The 13,356-nt window shown below is 39.3% G+C and overlaps 1 protein-coding gene across 4 annotated transcripts in view; it reads left to right on the forward strand.

Moving 5' to 3' along the window:
- Positions 1-13,356, forward strand: part of MAPRE2 (microtubule associated protein RP/EB family member 2) — a 103,892-nt gene that overhangs the window by 73,037 nt on the left and 17,499 nt on the right. For all 4 annotated transcript variants that reach the window (XM_071737500.1, XM_071737497.1, XM_071737498.1 and 1 more), the window contains 2 exons: positions 2,788-2,933; positions 4,741-4,954. In XM_071737500.1, coding sequence (XP_071593601.1) covers positions 2,788-2,933; positions 4,741-4,954 — 360 coding nt within the window. The remainder of the gene's footprint in view (positions 1-2,787; positions 2,934-4,740; positions 4,955-13,356) is intronic.

Consider the following 13,356-nt stretch of genomic DNA (forward strand, 5'->3'; position numbering starts at 1 on the left):
GTCATCTTTACTGCCATTTTATTTATACTCTTTCCAATGCATCCTCACTGAAGCATCAGTGGTATAGTAAATTGAATAGGTCTGAAGTGATGCTCTATATGCAGGGGACCACATGTTTATATGCTGTGGCTGTGAGGAAAACACATTATAATCTTGTATCACTTAAGTACAGATACTCTTCCTGCTGCCTCCAGGAAATCACAGCCATGAGCAGTGTAGGAAGCAGCATCCCCAGTTTGCTGTGCTGAGCTTTAGCATTCAGGTGCAATGTGACAGCTACAAGCTTTGGAGGGTAAAATTTTAAACTATAAATAAATATATAAAATTAAATAAATATATAAAATTAAATACATAACCTCCATGTTCAAAATCAAGTAGTCCTAGGTGACTGTAATGATATTTTTACTTTCTCCTCTTGCTGTGCTATGCAGGTCTCAGCTTTTTGTTGGGAAGAGTTTCTTCTCTGCAGTTTGTGTTCAGTTCAGTCAGTGTTTGTATGTTGCCTCTGGACTTCAGGAAGGAGCATTTTAATGAATTGTGTTTGTCAGTGTAATAAAATCCTCCTGTTGGGGAAACAGCAGCCTGTTTCAGTGGTGTGTCAGAGACCAGGTTTGTGCTGTCATCTGGATGTAGTGCAGGGTTTTCTGCCCTGAAGTGTTGTGCAGACTGGGGACCACCTCCTGGCTGGCAACCACAAAAAAGCTTCCAGCCTGACAGGAAGAAAACACAAGGAAACACCCAAACTGGAGCCTTAAACCTAGCAAGACTCTGTCTAAAGGCATGCAGGAGGAATTTGCATTACCAGCAGAAGGAGAAAATCTCATGTGAACACTTGGGGTTTCCTAGCTTTCTAAAAGGATCAAGATGAAAGGTTGCACAGTGCATTTTCAAGGCCTCCAGGCAATTACTTAGATATCAGAGTAAAGCTCATAATTGGGGTATGGGGAGGATGAAAGGACAGAGTTAGGAACAAATTCAATTTATAACATGATGTGATTGCATAATAATCCTTTTGCATGAAATTAAATAGTAATAAATGTAGTCAAGCCATGCGTTATCTGTATATCCATGCTTTTAATTGTAATGTCATTTTTCTGTTCCCCCATATTTATCAGTTCTTTGGCTAAGTAGGAGTTTTGAATAACTAATTATGTTTATATACCTTGCTGTATGAAAATGCCAATTTGTCATCTGATGTTTATAACTCTCCAGAAGGCTCCTTTTCCTTCAGGGAATATTTTACTTTGATTCTTAATCGTATCAAAAACATTGCAAACAGCTAAGCACAAGGTGTCCTTGGAAAATTGGATTTTTTAATAAGAGTATTCCCCCACAAAGCTAGGCAACGAGAAGAGATTATTTTTTTTTTTTTAATGGCAGTGCTTTTCAGCACTAAAGCTTGGTCTCTGCCCTTAGCAAAACTTGTATCAGTACTTGGGGAAACTTTTCTTGGACTCCAGTCTTAAACTCTGTTTCTCTTTTTGAGAAGTTATGAGCTCTCTGAGCCTTCATACAGTGGTTGAGTGGATATGAAGAATAAGTCTCATGTATAAAGCTGGCCCTGTCAAAAGACATGCATACTCATGGAGAAAAATGTCTTAAACTTTAAGTTATTGCCTTTTCTGTAAAACTGGGCAAGCCAGGTGTCCACTTTGTTACTTTGCTTTCTGTATGAGCACTCAGCAGAATTCTTGTTTGTGAGAAGTAGTTGTTGTTGATATTGGGCTGAACTGTTAGGTGAGATCTGGACACTTACTTGTCAAAACTGATCTGCACTAAATGCACAAAAATCCTTTCTGTGGAAGTAAAAGGGAACTTGTCAGGAGTAATTGGGTAATTCTGTAAAAAATCTTCTTCTGGAGAAGAACTGGTGTTTGTTTTTTTCTCCAATTTCCTCAAAGATTTTAATCCTTAATGTTGAATTTGTGAACAGGAAAAACTTATTTTGCAAATGACAGTGACTTGATGCTGTTGTAAGAGGAAGCTCCCTGCATTCCAGAAATGGCTGTCTCCATTACCTGTACTCAGTACACTAGTTAGAAGTTTTCCTATATACACACAGAAGTTCTTCTATATATACACACCCCTACCTACTACTGTGTAAGTTCAGATAGCCCCCCAAAGTTGAATTTAGAAATCTTATGGTTTTAAGTGGAAGCTGACAGCCCAGCTTCTGAAATGTATGGGTGGACTAAGGTAGAGACAGCTTATTTAATTTTCTCAGGAGGTTAAAATCACTAAGGATGTTTGTTTTAGATGGATGGGAAATGGCTAGTATATTTTAACCAGCTGGAATCTTATTGATTTATTTTTTCAATCATGGTTTGATATAATCTCAAATGATTTGAATTTGATTGGCATTCAGCTACAAGTGCTAGTACAAAGATGATCTTGGCCTGATTGAATCTGGGAGGGTTGAAGAAGGTTATTAAGAGATTTCCATTTTGACTGATCATATAGACAGTTATACTGTGTATAATCACTCAAGAACACTCATTTTTAAATAGAAGAAAGTTTTACTTTACATTAGTCATGGTGATTCTTCAGATGCCACACAACAGTGCATTGTACACCCCAATTGAATGGAAATAAAAACATACTAATATGCTACACTGCTCAGTATACAGTAGACAAGTAGGTTTTGAATGCATAGTGTTAGGTTGAATTGCAGCAGGGACAGATTCTGCACAGTTGCTTTCTGTTCATGCTTTTTTCTAAAAATATTAAACACCATTTGGTCTTAGCTGGGTGTGTCTGGATTAATGTCAATGCATTTTCTTGTTGCAGGAGCAGCTTACTGCCAGTTCATGGACATGTTGTTCCCCGGGTGTATTAGTTTGAAGAAAGTAAAGTTTCAAGCAAAGCTGGAGCATGAATACATTCACAACTTCAAACTTCTGCAGGCATCGTTTAAAAGAATGAATGTGGATAAGGTAGGCATTCTGTATTTATCTTTCAATCACTGAATGTTTCAAAAGTTGTATAAACTGGGTAAAAACAATAAATAGGGGAAACAAAATACGTCAGAAGACTTAGGAGTTGACTTCCTTAACTTTCTGACTGAGAAGTGGAGTTACAAGTTGAATGTAAAGATGCTCTTCTTGACCTTTCATCGTTTGAAAAGAGTATTTAGTATATGAAGAAAAACTTGGCATGCCCCATTTGGGTACAGAGTGAAGAATTGTGCAGCCTAATCTGTTATATCTTAATGTCAGAGATCCTTTTGATAAAATACCATGTGTTGGAAATCCCTTACCATCAGTGAACCTTAATTTTAGATTAACAAATATACTGGTGACCTGAATTTTCAACAAAATAAATTGGAAATATGTAAGTCTTCTATGTTTCTCATCCAAAATGGGGTTTCAGGAATTTAAGGTATTCAAGAGCTGGAATACTTTACCCAGAGATTCAATAGGTTAGGCAGCACATGTGATCTTTGAAAGTTTAGAATGGAAGTCTCTTAGAAAATGCCTTGATCAACCAAAAAGTATTGGTTTGTGCCTGAATGTGAGAGCTGAAATTTAAGCAGTCTTACCAGAGGGTGCAGTAAGACTTTGATAAGGCAGTGGAAAACCTTCATTTTTTCCTGAAATGTTGTAGATGCTTTTATTTACAGTGTGACTTGTTAAAAAAAAAAACAACATTGGAAAGCCTAATAAACTTTACATTGTCAGTTTTTCTGTAGGGAGCAAACTTGTTATACATCATCAGTACAAAATTAAGATACAAATGGAACAACCTGAAGGCACATTAATCCCTGCAGGGGTATCATAGTCTTATAAAATGTTGGACCATTGGCTTAACCTTGAATAAGAAATAAAAATTGCAACGGTTTTATGTGCCCTTTTTCCAGCTGAAAATTTAATCCATTCAGGAGGCATAAAGATCCATTTAACTTGGCTCTTTGATCAGCTGCATGAATTAAGCAAGGCAGCACAACTCTCCTTCTGCTGTTGTAGACCCTGTCTGCCCACAGTGTCTGGGAAACTTGAGCACTACTGTGAGATTGACACCTTTTGGAGGTTTCATTTATGTGAAAAACTTGCAGGATATCGAGACATCTTCATTGCTTTTGTTTTGTTTTACTAAAAGTTTTGTAGTTATTTTAGTCAACTTCTGCGTATCCACAAGCTGTTCTGTGTATAACTATATATGGAATGGAAAAAAATTACAAGGTTAAAAACCTCAGGGATAGTTCATATTATGAACATGTACTGCCAAAATGTAGGTTGGTTTGAACTTCAGCATGTCTTGGAAAAGCTGCTGGGTTTTTTTGTAGTTCAAACAGTAGGACAGAGAGCAAGAAACTCCCATCTGGAGCTTTTGAAGAATTGCACATTTTTAGGATGCCCAACTGTAGTGTGTCCATTAAAACCAGAAATCCCTAGTTAGTTGAATATAGTGTTACTCCCAAAACAGCTTCATTCATCAAGGCTGTCACCACAATAAGAAAGGAGTAACTCTGTGGAAGAGAAGTTGTGCAGGCTTACATACACCCAACAGGGTAGCCACTTCAAAGGCTGAATCTTTGTTTTATTTTGGTTTTATTTTTTATTAAGAGCAAAAATCCAAATCCACCATAATTTCCTTCATTTTAGTAAGAAAACAATAGCAGAGGAATATATGCTGATACAGTTAGATTTTTTTTTTTTTTTTTTCAAGTAAGTGTGTATACCTAATTTTTACATTTAGGAATGGCAACGAGATATTATTGGAAACTTTTATTCTACCTTTCAGGTAATTCCCGTGGAAAAACTGGTCAAAGGGCGCTTCCAAGACAACTTAGATTTCATTCAATGGTTTAAAAAGTTCTTTGATGCAAACTATGATGGGAAGGAGTACGATCCTGTGGAAGCTCGACAAGGCCAAGACGCTCTTCCCCCACCAGATCCTGGTGAACAGATCTTCAACCTGCCCAAAAAGTCCCACCATGCAAACTCTCCAACTGCAGGTATTTTGATACTTAAAGAATTCCATTTCTGTTTCTGAAGACAATCATAAACTGTGGTCCATTTGACATAAATACTAGTTAAAAATTATTTCCCCATGTGGGTGGGCCATTATTTTTCCCTTGTCATAGGCTGAGGCAGCAGAAGTTAACTTCTTAGAGTTCCTTCCAGTTGCACCCAGCCATTTCAAGAGTAGGGTCTCCACTGTGGAACCTGTGATGTAAATTATGTGGATTATAGTGATGTCTGATGGTGGAGACAAATGCATATAACCTTCTGATTGCTGAATGAGGAATGTTTAAGTTTATTCAAAAAAAAATAATCGAGTGGTTTTTTCTCAGCTCTACCATTGCAGGAAATTCTGGCACAGGCTGATTTCTTTTTAATTTTTTTTATAGTAAGGGAAATGCTTCTAAATATTAAGGCTGACCAGACAGAAAAAAATGAATTCATTTCTTTTTATATGTGCTTAGTGTTCAGCTATGCTAGTTGTCTTCAGTGAACACCATAAAACTATTCTTCTTTCCCACAGAGAACTCTGTTTTCTAAATATTTATTTTGTGTTTGTACCGGGTTTTGCTAGGATAGAATTAACTTCCTTCATACAAGATTTTATGGTGCTACGTGTGGACTTGTGACCAAAACAGTGATGATAAGATATAGATGTTTTAATTATTGCTGGTGAGTGCTTATACAGTGTCAAGTTCTTTTCTCATGCTGCTTTGCCAGTGAGCAGGCAGGGGTTGCCCAAGTAATTTGAAGGGGACACAGCCTGGACAGCTGACTCCAACTGACTAAAGGGATATTCCACACCATATGATGCCATGCTTAGCAATAAAAGCTGGGAAAGGAAGGAGAAGATAGTGGTGGGAGCTTTGAAGTGATGGTATTTGTCTTCCCAAGTAACTATTACATGTGATGGAGCCCTTCTCTCCAGGGAATGGCTGAACACTGCCTGCTGATGAGGATCACTGAAGGAATTCCTTACCTTGCTTTGCCTGCATGCAGAACTTTTACTTTACATATTAAACTGTCTTTATCTCAACCTGTGAATTTTCTCACTTTTGCCCTTCTGATCCTCTCCCCCATCCCATCTGGGGACAGGAAACAAGTGGTTGTATGGGGCTCAGCTGCCTACCTGGGGTTAAACCACAACAGTGTTTCTGGAACACTGTTTCTGGAACAGGCCAAGGGATTAAGCCTGATCCTTGGTGCTTATGGAATATGGATGTGATTTGTCACTAAGCAGATGCCATTTTTTTATGTCTAACAGTTAAGTGAACAGGAGAGCATCTAACATTTTAAAAAGAAGTCATCAAATGTGTTACTGGGGTTGGTTGCCTTTACACATGTAGGTTTGTGTGTATGGAAACATATATGTACATCCACTTAATTCCTTTGTTTGTCCTGGGTTTACCCAGGACATGCTTGTACCCATTCCTCAAACACGGATTGATTTTCAGTTGGCTTAAATGTGTGACCTGCCTTCTCATGGGCTGAGATACACACCAGTGCTGGCAGAGGGAAGGGGCATTTATGAAGCACTCTCAGCTTTAGAGTGGCCTATGCTCTGGTTTCAGACCCAGATTTTGGTGATCTGCTCTGATCACTTCTGACGTCAAAGTGGGGAATACTTGGCTGCCTGTCTTGAGCTCATTAGTCCTTCCAGGAAATTGAGCACCTGATAACAGGCCAGTACTGCTCTGGGCTTGTAAAGCTTGTTTACATCTTTGTTTTGCACCATCTTGTGTCTGAAGTTTTGAATTTCAGGGCCTGGTACACTGTAATTTCCCTGTGATGTCTTGCAATCCCTTTGAAAACAAAAAAACCCTAAGTGCTAATGTCATGATGCTATCCAATTGAGAAACTGGAAAAAACACCACTGCTGAATTGGATTTGTGGTTGGACTTTGATATTACAGGTCTTTTCCAACCTTAATGATTCTATGATTCTAAATACAGACTCTTAACCATGAATCTTAATTTCTCTTGAAGATGATAGGTTTTTAACAAAGCCACAACTGTATTGTCAAAATTAAAGCTTTGGAGGTGACAATCCTAGGGAAATGGGATAGCTACTGGAGTGGAACCAGAGAGCTCATGCAGAGGGACAATGCAGTGATTGTGTGTTATGTTGCTGATTGTGTAAAAAACATGTGCTGTGCCTTCCCAGCCCTTGTATGGAGTTGAACAACTGAGATACAGTGTGATGAGTTTAGGTATGATCCTGTGGCTGTAAGAGTTAGCTTTTTAACAGAAAATTTCCTTTATTATTAACTTCAGTATTGTCCAGAAGTCTGACAGGCAAGATGCTAGTTTGACTGCTGTTGAGTGGAAGAGGGATGGTATAGACATTACATGATGCTAGGTGAGATAAGTGTTTTTATTGCTGCTTGTGTTTTAGAACAGGATTATTTCAGTCAGGTGTCAGTTATTCATAGGTTTATTCAATTTTGGGGAGAGCATGTTTTAATTTCACTGATGTATTGTCCCTCATCATGTTATGTAGCCTGGTTCCTTGAAGGGATGGGATCCCTTATTTTGGTGCCTGGTGATAGAGGACACTCTGTGAAGAGTGACAGATATATATATATCTGCAAGCTTTTGTGTGCCTCATCTTCTTCAGTTTTGGAGCAGATTGGGATGATGTGGAAGCAAGTCCTAGGTAGCTGGGAAATCACCATGAAAGGTGAGCTTCAGTGCCTCTGTCTTGTGCACCTGCACACTTAGCTGGAAATGATGGAGTGTTCATTACAAGGGTTTAAGAAACCATAAGGTGCCCATGTGAACAAAGCAAGCTTAGCCATTTATACAAAAAAGGCAGAAAAGGGAAGGTCTCATGAGTTCTCCTGCAGCAGGTTGGGAATTCTCCACCCTGTATGAAGCTTTGTCTTCTGTAATGATAGAGGATCACTACATGCCCAAGAGTCAGTATATCAAGTGGCACAGTTTAAACTGCTATGAATTTTATGTTCATTATTTTATTATTCTATTTTCCAGAGTCCTTGGTAAAATTGCTGAGGTTTTGGGAACAACTGTACTTTGATTAGGTTATGGGAGCAGTAACATTTTGAGATGCTTAAATTACCTCTTAAACCAATGCAACAAGCATTTGCCAGCATGTGTAGCAGTTTGCCACAGTAGTTTTCCTCTGTGTTGTACATTTTCTTTAATGTAACTTTTGGTTTCTGTCATTTGCTCTACATTAACAGTGAAGCTTTGAAATTGTGGTGCTGCTTTGTTTCTGTACATTTCATTCAGTTCAGTTCATTAATGAAGTGAAAAAGCAATAGTGAGAGAAAATAAAGAACCCAGAAGATCTTTAAACGTAATGCAAAAACTTGCCTATGCATCTGTTGTTCAGTGTCAGGAGTAAGGCAGACATATGTGTACTCATTGAAACTATTGTTTTAATAAGCCTTTAAATATTCCCATTTCTAAGTTAATCAAATATATAAATTTCTAGTGGAATAATGCATATAGCTACTAATAATTTCATATGCATTTCAGATGATGTTCCATGGAAAAATTCTTCCTGTGCCCTTTGCCAGAGTTTTGGTTTTGAGTGATTTGGGAGGTGCTGATCTCTTTAATTATTCATAACTGCTTTGTAACATCCACTCTTAGACTGTATTTTCAGAGGCAGACTTAGATATGTCTTTCAGTTAACAAGAAAGTGGTCGGATCCCTGTGGACTGCTCTGAGAGCTTACCCAGAAAGGTATTGGCATGAGTTAGAATTGGTTTTGATATTTCAATCTGACACTAAAACTTGAGAAGACCTGAGGTATTAGGTAGCTGCTTTCTGTAACTACACCTCTTCAAATGCAAAGCGTGGTCAGTATTGCATTTTGAAAATACTTTTAAAGCAAGAAAAAACTCAGGAAATCTGAATATGCACTGGGCTGTGTGTTAATGAGGAAGCAGGGCAGCAGCCACGGCCCTACGCCTCCCAGAGGCAATCCCACTGTGGAGTCAGGGCAGGTCAAGGATAATGCAGCTTGGAAATGGAAGCATAAATAGGTGCCTACAACTAATCTGCTGTGCCACCCTCACATTGCCTCCTCCCTTCTTTGAGAGGTGGAGCTGATTTGTTGCTTGAGCTGATGGCGGTGCAGTGGGTGGATGGCTTTGGTAACACTTGGATGCTTGTAGAAAGAGTAGGAGGAGCAGCAGCAAGGGTTTGCCAGGTAAAGGCAGCTCCCTGCTGAGGGATCCAGTGTGTTTTCATCCTTCGAGGAGTGGAGCCAGCAGCACAGACCACCACTGCAGGCTCCAGGCCAACAGCACCACAGCTGCTTTTAGATACAGCACCATCTGCCAGCCCTGAGCTGCCTCTCCATCTCCTGCCGCCTCCGCTCCTCTTTAAGGCAGTGGTAAACAGCCCACAGATGTAGAGTCAAAATCATGGTTAAGGGATTAAAATATTAGGGCACTGTTGTTTGTGCAAGTTCTAATGCTCCCTGTAGAAAATAGGAGAAAAAGCTTCATCTGATCAAATTGAGACTGGTGATCAGGTTGTCAGGATTTTTAGCTTAGTGTCTTATGTAAGGATCACAGTGTGTCGGAGCAAATCTGTGGAGTGCTGCTTTGTGTGTGGGTTGTCAAAAATACGTGGGTAAAATATAGCTTAATAAAATTAATTATTTACATGCAAGGTAAAACTGCGATTGGATCTTAGACCTGAAGGCTGTTAGGCTTTTAGTGAGTAGTATTCAGTGAGAGCAGGATGACTAAAGCAGAGCTGGAAAATACTGGAGGATCACATGAGGGCTAAAAATACTCATGCTATGACAGGAAAAATAACCAGGGCAGAATGAACTGTTTGTGCATGAATGCTTTATATATAATGTTCATGCTGTCAAAGAACCAATTGCACAAGGAAAATACCGATTTTTCTGTAGGGAGATGGTGTATCCTACTGTGACAGATGTGCTGTAAATTAATTTTGACAGATAAAAATAGTCAGTAGAACTAGTCTTTATTTTAGCAACTAATGATAGAACTTGTACTCCTGGGAGACCAGAGAGCTCCTAATAATGTGCTGCCTTTTTTTTTTTTTTTTCTTCTAATTCTGCTTTCCACCCAAACATGCCACCTTTTCCCCCAGGTGGCAGGGATTTGGTACTGGTGATGCCAACTTCTGCTCGTGCTGGTGCAGTGCTCCAGAGCGACGTGGCAGAACTGGAGATGGGAAGAGCTGCAGGGCAACAAACTGAGAATGCTTTAGTGCCTGGTTCATACGAGGCCAAGGAATTGTACTGGCCGATGGGAACAGCATGTGCAGTGACAATGCTGGCCTGAGAGGTGAAGAGGAAAGTGGCTCAGCCTTAATACAGACACACCTCCTCTATCAGCAGGAGGGGAGTGTAATACCTAAACCTACTGAGCCTGAAAAGTTTAGACCACAAAGCAAAGCTGCTTGCAGTGCAGGAGCCAGGGCCTTTTTTCTAGAAAGAAGATTGTGTTTGAAAAACAGAAATGAAAATTGATATCTTAATTTTTTCTTCATGGTTGTGGTTTGAATATCTGTGCTGCTCAAATTTTTGCATGATCGTTTGTATTTTAATATGCATTTCTTTGCTTTTTTTTTTTTTCCTTGGTTTTCATTCTGGAAGTGTTTTCTCCTTATAGCTAAGCAGACTGTTGAATTTTAGAAAGTGCATGTTGCTAAGGGGATTTAAAATTGTAAATTGTATGCTTTTAAGCCTATGTGGAATGGTTTCATCCACTGAAGATGAAAGCTTGCATACTTAAAGATGTTTTTAGAGTAAATAGGAGTTTCAATTGAGAACAATGGTTGCCATTAAAGTGTTGGTTATTTTAAATACAAAGAAAATTCTTCATTTATGATGGAAAAATTCCAATTTCTCCCAAAGTCGTTTTCTATTAATGTTATGCTATAAGCAAGACTTTCATCTGACAAGTGGACATTGTACGTTCTTGCTTGGATTGCTCAGCTGAAGTTTGTAGAAGGTGGCTCAGTTTTAGGTATTTGTACAAACCTCTTTGCCAGCTTTCTGGCAGCGATGATCAACACAGAGCTCATCAGAGCACACTGGAGGCAGCAGCAATGGAGATACAGAGAGCTGAGGGGACAGAGGTCCTGCCACCCAGGGAAAGTTAGTGCCACAATACAATCAAGCAGCTGCACTGCAGCATGCTGAAAGTCAAGTCAGATTTTGTCTGTGGTCATTTAGTTCCCATTAAGCATCATTTGTCATCTCTTATGCCATTAAGCAACTCTAACTAATTTGAGCAGTTTCTTGCATCTCGGTGTAGCTGCAACAATAAGTGTGAGTATTAGTTCATCTGCTATTCTCACTCATTTGAAAGGGTGGAGAGGTTTTTTTCTTTAGTTCACAAAGAAATTGTTAGCTCTGTGGCCTCTTGCTGGGTTTGTTCTTCTCTGGAATGACTCAGGAGTATTCATTTTATGAAATAATTTAATTTGACTGAAAACAGACTGCAAGTGATTGCCAAATTCCACTGAAGCAGTGGTCATGTGGGCTCGGTCAAGTCTCATGCTTGTTCAGGGCTTCCATTGCTCTACACCATCCTCATGTAGGTTCACACTGTATTCATGCAGGTGTTTTTCTTGTAATTTTGCATAAATATTTAACAGTGTACTAATTACTCATATAGCTTCAAGGAAGATTTCTCAAAAAATTAAATAGGTCTTTTTTTCTGCAAGACTGCACTTGTGATGAAGTCGTGACCTGGAATTTGCAAACTGTCTTTGTTGTAATCAGAAAATGCAAAGTGCCAGCGTCCACTGTTTTAAATTACAGAAGTTTACATCTGTTTGTAAAACTTCTGTCTATAGCAAAAAGAGTAGTGAAGCTGAAAATGGGAGGGAGGATATATTTAATTATGATGTTACTGGCAAGGAACTCTTCTGGATAGAAGAATGTCTTGCATTTCAAAGGTTGTTCATCTAACTTATCCCAATACAAGAATAAAATAACTTGTCTTTCTCCTATGAATTTATTTTCCCCATCTCTGCTAGTGTTATAAGGGCAGGTGCAAAAAGTGCCCAGGTGCTAATTGAAGTAGCTGTGATAATACTTACAAAAGAATTCTAATTGGAGCCTGCATTGACCTAAAATCGGAGTATGTGACAGAAATTCTCATGGAATGGTGGAGGTGGGAAGGCACTTCTGAGAGCTTCCAGATCTCTCCTTAAAGCAGGGTCACTAGAACTGGTTGCCCAGGACTGTATCCAGTTGGGTTTTCAGTATCCCCAAGGATGTAGATACCACAGCTGCTCTAGACAGCTTGTTCCAGTATTTGAGCAATTTCAGAGTGAAAATTTTTCTTATTACGTTTAAATGGAATTTCTTTTATTTAATTTGTGGCTGCTGCCTCTTGTTATTTGACTGGGAACCTCTGCAAACAGCCTGTCTCCATCTGCTGTATGCCTTTCCTTTGGGTATGGGAAAGATCCCCCTGAAGCTTCATCATGTTGAGCAGTCCCAGCTCTCAGCCTTTCTTCATATATGAGGTGCTCCAGTCCCTCAGTCGTGTTTGTAGCCCTTTGTTTGACTCTCTCCATTATGCCCATGTCTGTCTTGCACTGGGGAGCACCAAACTGGACCCAGCACTCCAGTTGTGCCTCATCAGTGCTGAATAGAGGGGGAGGATCACCTCCCTCAACCTGCTCGCAGTGCTCTTCCCAACGCAGCCCAGGAACCTCTTTGCCTTCCTTGCTGTGATGCTGCATTCCTTGCTCCTGCTCAACTTGGTGTCCACCAGGACTCCCAAATCCTTTTCTGCCACACTGCTTTTCTGGAACTTTGGCCACTGGCATGTTCCGGGTCACAGGGCTCTTCCTGTCCAGGAGCAGGGCTTTGCACTGCTTTTTGAGCATCATAGTAAGCTTGAAAAGGAGTTGCTAATGGGTGACACTTATGGCACTGATTTGGTGCAGTTCTCTCAGCAGTCAGTGAAAAGAGCTCAGAATATTTGTATAACATTTTGTGCTTTCTCAGAACATGTAAGTAAGTTTATGTATAAATATTTTAATAGAAGATAAGATGTTGGGCAGAATCTAAACTGCTTGGGTTATGTAGTGCCTCTGAGCAATGCATTAGAGTTATTCCACACTTGTGCTAATTGACTGCAAAGTCATTGTGGTGCTCAATAGCAAAGTCATTAAGTCTACCAAGTTTTTTCATCTCCATTTAGATATCTGACTATATCAAGTACTTGCACTACCCTACTAACCAGCATCCTTTAATTATTTTATGAAATTAAGCTTCTGTTAGAAATGGGAGGCTTACCTCTGAGCTGATTCTAAAACTGGTATTTCAGAATAAATGTGGTGTAAAGCTTTTTTTTCCTGCAGGAAATTTTAAAATAAGCACTCTCTCTTGACATTAAGTTCTATCCAGCTGTTGCAAATAC

Source organism: Heliangelus exortis, chromosome 2 (assembly GCF_036169615.1).
Source record: "Heliangelus exortis chromosome 2, bHelExo1.hap1, whole genome shotgun sequence".
In the NCBI taxonomy this organism is placed as follows: domain Eukaryota; kingdom Metazoa; phylum Chordata; class Aves; order Apodiformes; family Trochilidae; genus Heliangelus; species Heliangelus exortis.